Below are 5,375 nucleotides of genomic sequence, written 5' to 3' on the forward strand. Positions count from 1 at the left end.
GCCGTGTGAACGCAATTTAATTCGCATTAGTTTGATTCGCATTAGTTTACTTCGCATTAATTTACTGCGAATTAAACTCGTCGTGTGAACAGGGCATAACATTCGACAAACGCCTATTAAAATTTGCGTTGTAACGTTATTTCTACATGAAATAGGGAGAAAACGAACAGTACTCAAGTACAAAGTTCATTCAAACACGACAAATCAAGAACAGAGGAAAAACAGACCTCTAAAACACTCAGAGGTGAGACCAGGTGCCATGGAGGAGTGAGCATCTCCTGCCGACCGTTCACATCCGCCGTGTGCTCCTAGTCATGATCGGAAAAAAATCTGTATACAATAATTTTCTAATAATATGTTTTACGGTGTGACCGTTGGGGCGAGCGCAGTTGTACCATCAAAAACATTTGAGATCAGCCACTTCGAACGTCAAGCCGCACGAGATTTCTCGACCAGCTGCGACGTCATACGACGTCACAAAGCTCGTCGGAGCTTACGGAGACAGCCGAGCGTCTGTTTGAAACTATAGAACTGGTGCAATTTTTGTCGAAAAACATTGCAGAATTATTTCTTGTTTCTTTGAAAGATTTCTACAAACTGAATGTCTGATATATGCTTTACGTTATTAATTATTTATTTATTCGGCAATATTCGCGCAAAGGACATTGGGTAGTGCAGGAATTCTGGGAATGTTGCACAGAGAAATTTGGCTGACGTATGTACAGATTTCAATCCGAATTTCCTCTGTTCTTACACGTTAGTCTATTGAGCTCGCTTCGCGAGCGTCGCTTCGCGACGCTCGCTGCGCTCGCTATTAGTAAAAAAAAAAAAAAAAAAAAAAAAACCTCCTTCAGTATTTGACTTAATGATATATTGTATTCGGTGCCTTTTACTTTTTATCATGCCTTCTAATTTCATTTTAATTATTTTTAACTATAATTTCCGGTGTTTTTTATCTATTAGGTTTCGCCTCCACAGCTTTTTATACAAGTTACACTGTTGCCCAAGAAGATAAAATGATAACAAGCAGATAGAAAAAACATTTTAATATATTCAACGAATTTTACATATATACAGGTTAGTTCATCAAAACAATTATTTCGAACATCACAATTAATAACTCTAACAGTAAATAAACAAGTCATTGATACAAAAAAAAATCATTTTTATTTCATCATTTGATTCACATCATGATTTATTTCTATATTTGGTTCACGGGTACAATTACATGTATATATAACAATAACAAAAATATACTGGACGGTTAAAACAGGGGGTTAAAACAGTACATGGACAATTTTAACGAAATTTCAGTTTAGGAGCTTCCCTGTGACGATAGATAACCGGTTATGGTACTCAGTGAGGATGCCTCGAGAGGAAGTTTTTGTTTCTGTGGAGTGTAGGTGTCGCTGTTCACAGAGGGCGTGTTCGATGAGTTGCTGGTTCTTTTTGTGATGATATCGTGGTTTGATGACCCAGATTTCATTGAAGAAGATCTGCTACCACACAGTCGAAGAATTCCCATTCGAAACCTCTTGTTTCCAACTGTGTAGATGATGCAGTTGACGCTAGAATGCAGATGTGCCAGAAGAGTAACAAACAAATGAACCTCAGTAGAAAGGCTGTCCTGAACATCAAGGGCAATGGTTATAGCGTACGGCGTCCAACATATAACGAAGACGACAAAAATGCAGAATAAGGTCTTCGATGAACGAACAGTTTCGCTCCACGCTTTCCTCATTCTTAGGGGGTTTTCGGTATCAAATTTGTAGATATCGCGCTTGGTTTCCCAGATTTGTTGAAAAATCAAAATGTAACAAATAGTCATAACGATGAGGGGTCCGCCAATCAAACCGACGGAGACAAACATTGTATAGGACAAGCTAGCCGTCCGATCCCAGATACATTGGTGGTTCTTCTTGTCAAAGTAATGTCCTCCCCATCCGATAAAATTGGGAAACTCAAACAAGAAGGCGACGACCCAACAGGTAATACAAAACAAAATGCAGGTAAATCGATTGAAGACTTTGTCGTAAACCTGGTTGTGGTATAGGTAGATATAACGCGACATCGTCAATAAGGTCAGGCTAAGAAACGCGCAGAAACAAGCTGTCAAGCAGAGGCTGGCTACAAACTCACAAAGCCACTTCTTATCGTCAAAAAACTGCTCTCCTTTTGCAACCCCTTGAAAAATAAATTCATGTACATGTATATACTTAAAAAAGATGTTTAATGGTTTGCTTTAAACTGAGATTTATGACTTCAAGAAGAAATAAACCCATTCACAATTGACGATGTTCTACACTTTTGGATTGCATAGTTTGCAAAAGTGCATTAGGCCTACCTCAGATGTATTGTGAAACAGTATAAAACACATCATAATAGGCCTAGTCATTTTTGTTTCAGAAAATAAGCATTTGATACAGAATAAAATGTTAGTTTTACATCAAGCCGATAATAGTTCAGCTATTTTTTCTTACCATGGTAGTCTGCATTTTTACAAAAAAATAAATAAATCTCGAATTAGTTTAAGCTTTGATGTGGCATTTTAATTATTTTCAAAAGCAACATATAATAGAGGATAGAATGTTTCATTCATTTTTTTCATTATGCTCTACTCCTTGTAAACAGTCAATTATGCAAATTTTACCTACCGATAATACAAAGCGGGTCTGCCACTGCAGTGACACAGAAATCAGCGAGTGCGAGATTGATGATGAATTCTTTTCCGGATTTGTTGATTCCTCTTAGGACAGTGGAAACTAAGAGTATCAGGGTATTTCCAACAGTTCCGACCAGGAGAGCAGTCGCCATGACGACGATGTAGCCTATTGCTAGAGACGTGTCGGTCTCCAGTAGAGGGCTCTTCCGTATCATTAGGGTACCATTGCCAAAGTCCATGCAATTTTTCAGAGTATCGTTGAGAAAAGATGTCCCATCCTGGAATTAAGAAGAATGAAATGAGCATAGTTTTGTTTTCTTAAAAGCAAACAGTGAATCATTGCCATGCTTATGTTTGCTTTATGCTGCTTACTTAATTGGTATGATGTAGTTTTCTGTTTGTTTCATGCAGGAAAATAGTCTTATTCCTATAAATTCAGTCTATAAATATTCAGTATTGGTATAACAGAAAGACAATTAATTAAATGACATTTACTCAATCAAAATTATGCACAATCTGTAATATTCCAGCCATATTTCAACTATATCTTGACATTTGTGTATACAGAGGGAAAATTCATCGTAAACACTACGATACAAAAATATAAAAGATAAGCATTTAGAGTAATTTCCTCTAAATACGGGTAGTATATTTTAAACTAATTAAATTCAAATATCCTTCAAAATAAAGGTTATGATTCACGTGGACTTATTTTTTGAATATTTGACATTAAAAAACAACAATTACTGAGTAGCATTTACTCATTTATTGATAAAGCACTAGAATATTACAAAATATTCCATTTCTATTCAAAAACATGAAATATACATGCAAAGTTTTCATTTATAAAACAAATTAGTAATTATAAATTTCTGATTTAAACATTTGATCAACCATTTGGAGTAGAATAGAATATGCTCTTTAAAATAGAGTAGATGATTAAGAAATGTTCTCACCACACAGCTTGGAGTAGTGGTTCCAGACACTCCCATATTGGATGATAGCCTATACAATGTCCAAGAGATGCGCGGCGGTCTTATATATCGTACTATAGGATAATCACTGCCGACCATTCAAAGGATAAACATACGTCAGCCTCGCAGCATCTACGTACAGTTCCCGGCATAACTGTACATGTCCAATAACAAATTAAATACCAAATACACCAGGAAATCAAAATATCGTGGGCGTTTCTTTTTAAATTTTAATTTATTGTTTAAATTTTTTGTACGGATGCAAAAATTTGGTATTTTAATTCACTTGATTTTTTAAAAAAAAAAGGAAGTTAACGAGTAAAGAAAAATGATCCTTTATTTGTAAGAATTAACTTTAAAAATGCCATAAGACACGCAGAGGTGTATGCCGTAGCTAAAACATAGTATTTTACATTTACCAAATTTAAAAAGTATGTTCTTACAATATCTATTTATATTTAGACCAGTCATATTTAGTAGTGGGAAATCTCTACTTGAAAAGAAAAAAGTCTCTTGTTTTGGCCTTCAATTCGACATTTAAATTTAACGAGTTTCATATCTGGTTATTTAATTTACTAAGAACTTAAATACAAACTCCTCTGATAAAGGTAATGACTATAAATTTCCTTATTTGAGTAACAATATGCCCATATCACCTGCATACGGAGTTATATATCTCCCAGTTGATTCAATATGCAATAACATGCTCTAACTAGAAACAATTCCTAAAACGAGTTATTGACAAATATGTTAATGACACAAGTTAATATTTAGAAATTCTATGGTCGACTTTATATAAATACAATCTAGCGTAAAGTTCAAATTTGTCTGACAACATTTTTTCATTATATTATTTTCACATTGAAATTCATGACATTTAGTTTAATCCCTTTTTTTCTTTTTGACTCTTTGTCAACGAGAAAAGTTTTGTGGCTTAATTTCTCATTATTAAGTATGTGATTGATTCAAGAATAGAGAATTGATATTCATTATCAGTTTGGGAAACAAATTTACATAGACAAAGAATTATTGTAAAGATAGTTCTTTCAAATTTCTTTTGGTAAGTTAGTAAGTTATTTAACACGATATATTATTTTTATGTGCATTTTCAAGAATGCACATCAAAGTAATTAGATGTATACTAAGGGAAAGTTGTATCAACACATTATATACCATTTTTGTTTACAGAATTATTTATCAAAACCTATTAAACATGCATACAAAAAATGTATCACAACCTTTAAACTGTCTAGTGATAAATTATGGGTTGAAGAAGGTAGATATGTTAATGAAAATAGAAATAGCAGAATATGTTTATTTTGTGACTTGAATGATATAGAAGATGTACTCTGAAGTTGACATCAAAAAGATGCTTGAGTTTCTGATTGACAATATCTATATGGTTTTTGGAGACCAGGTCTTCCAACAATCTTTTGGAATTCCCATGGGTACCAATTGCGCTCCGTTGTTAGCAGACATTTTTTTGTAGTCATAGGAAGCAGAATTTGTCCAAAATCTTGCGTAAAAAGAAGAAAACACTTGTTGTGGCCTTCTACTCAACATTTAGATATATCGACGACGTATTATCAATTTACATTGGTCATTTCCATTCCTATGTTGATGCGATATATCCTGGTGAGCTTGAAAATAAAGATACCGTAGAGTCTGACACATCTATTTCATACTTTGATATTTTACTTGAAAAAGACGTTAATGGTAATCTATCAACCAAGCTCTAT

The 5,375-nt window shown here is 34.0% G+C and overlaps 1 protein-coding gene across 1 annotated transcript; it reads right to left on the bottom strand.

The window, feature by feature from the left end:
- Window positions 1-1,264: 1,264 nt before the first annotated feature.
- On the bottom strand, window positions 1,265-3,654 carry LOC134247064 (melatonin receptor type 1C-like). The gene is made up of 3 exons (XM_062729402.1): window positions 3,619-3,654; window positions 2,655-2,940; window positions 1,265-2,184 (listed from the first exon to the last, which is right to left on the bottom strand). Exons 1-3 carry the CDS (start codon window positions 3,652-3,654, stop codon window positions 1,316-1,318), a joined length of 1,191 nt encoding a protein of 396 aa, XP_062585386.1. The 3' UTR covers window positions 1,265-1,315.
- Between the last annotated feature and the right edge of the window lie 1,721 nt (window positions 3,655-5,375).

This window comes from Saccostrea cucullata, unplaced genomic scaffold, assembly GCF_032062105.1.
Source record: "Saccostrea cucullata isolate Sc308-1 unplaced genomic scaffold, CSIRO_AGI_Scuc_v1 ctg1952, whole genome shotgun sequence".
NCBI lineage: Eukaryota > Metazoa > Mollusca > Bivalvia > Ostreida > Ostreidae > Saccostrea > Saccostrea cuccullata.

Bases quoted from the DNA above. Each gene is read 5' to 3' on its own strand.
- LOC134247064 (XM_062729402.1), bottom strand. From the start codon at position 3,654: ATGGGAGTGTCTGGAACCACTACTCCAAGCTGTGTG. The intron at 2,941-3,618 runs GTGAGAACATTT...TCTTAATTCCAG, and splicing joins CCACTACTCCAAGCTGTGTG to GATGGGACATCTTTTCTCAA. The intron at 2,185-2,654 runs GTAGGTAAAATT...TTATTTTTCAAG, and splicing joins AGACCCGCTTTGTATTATCG to GGGTTGCAAAAGGAGAGCAG.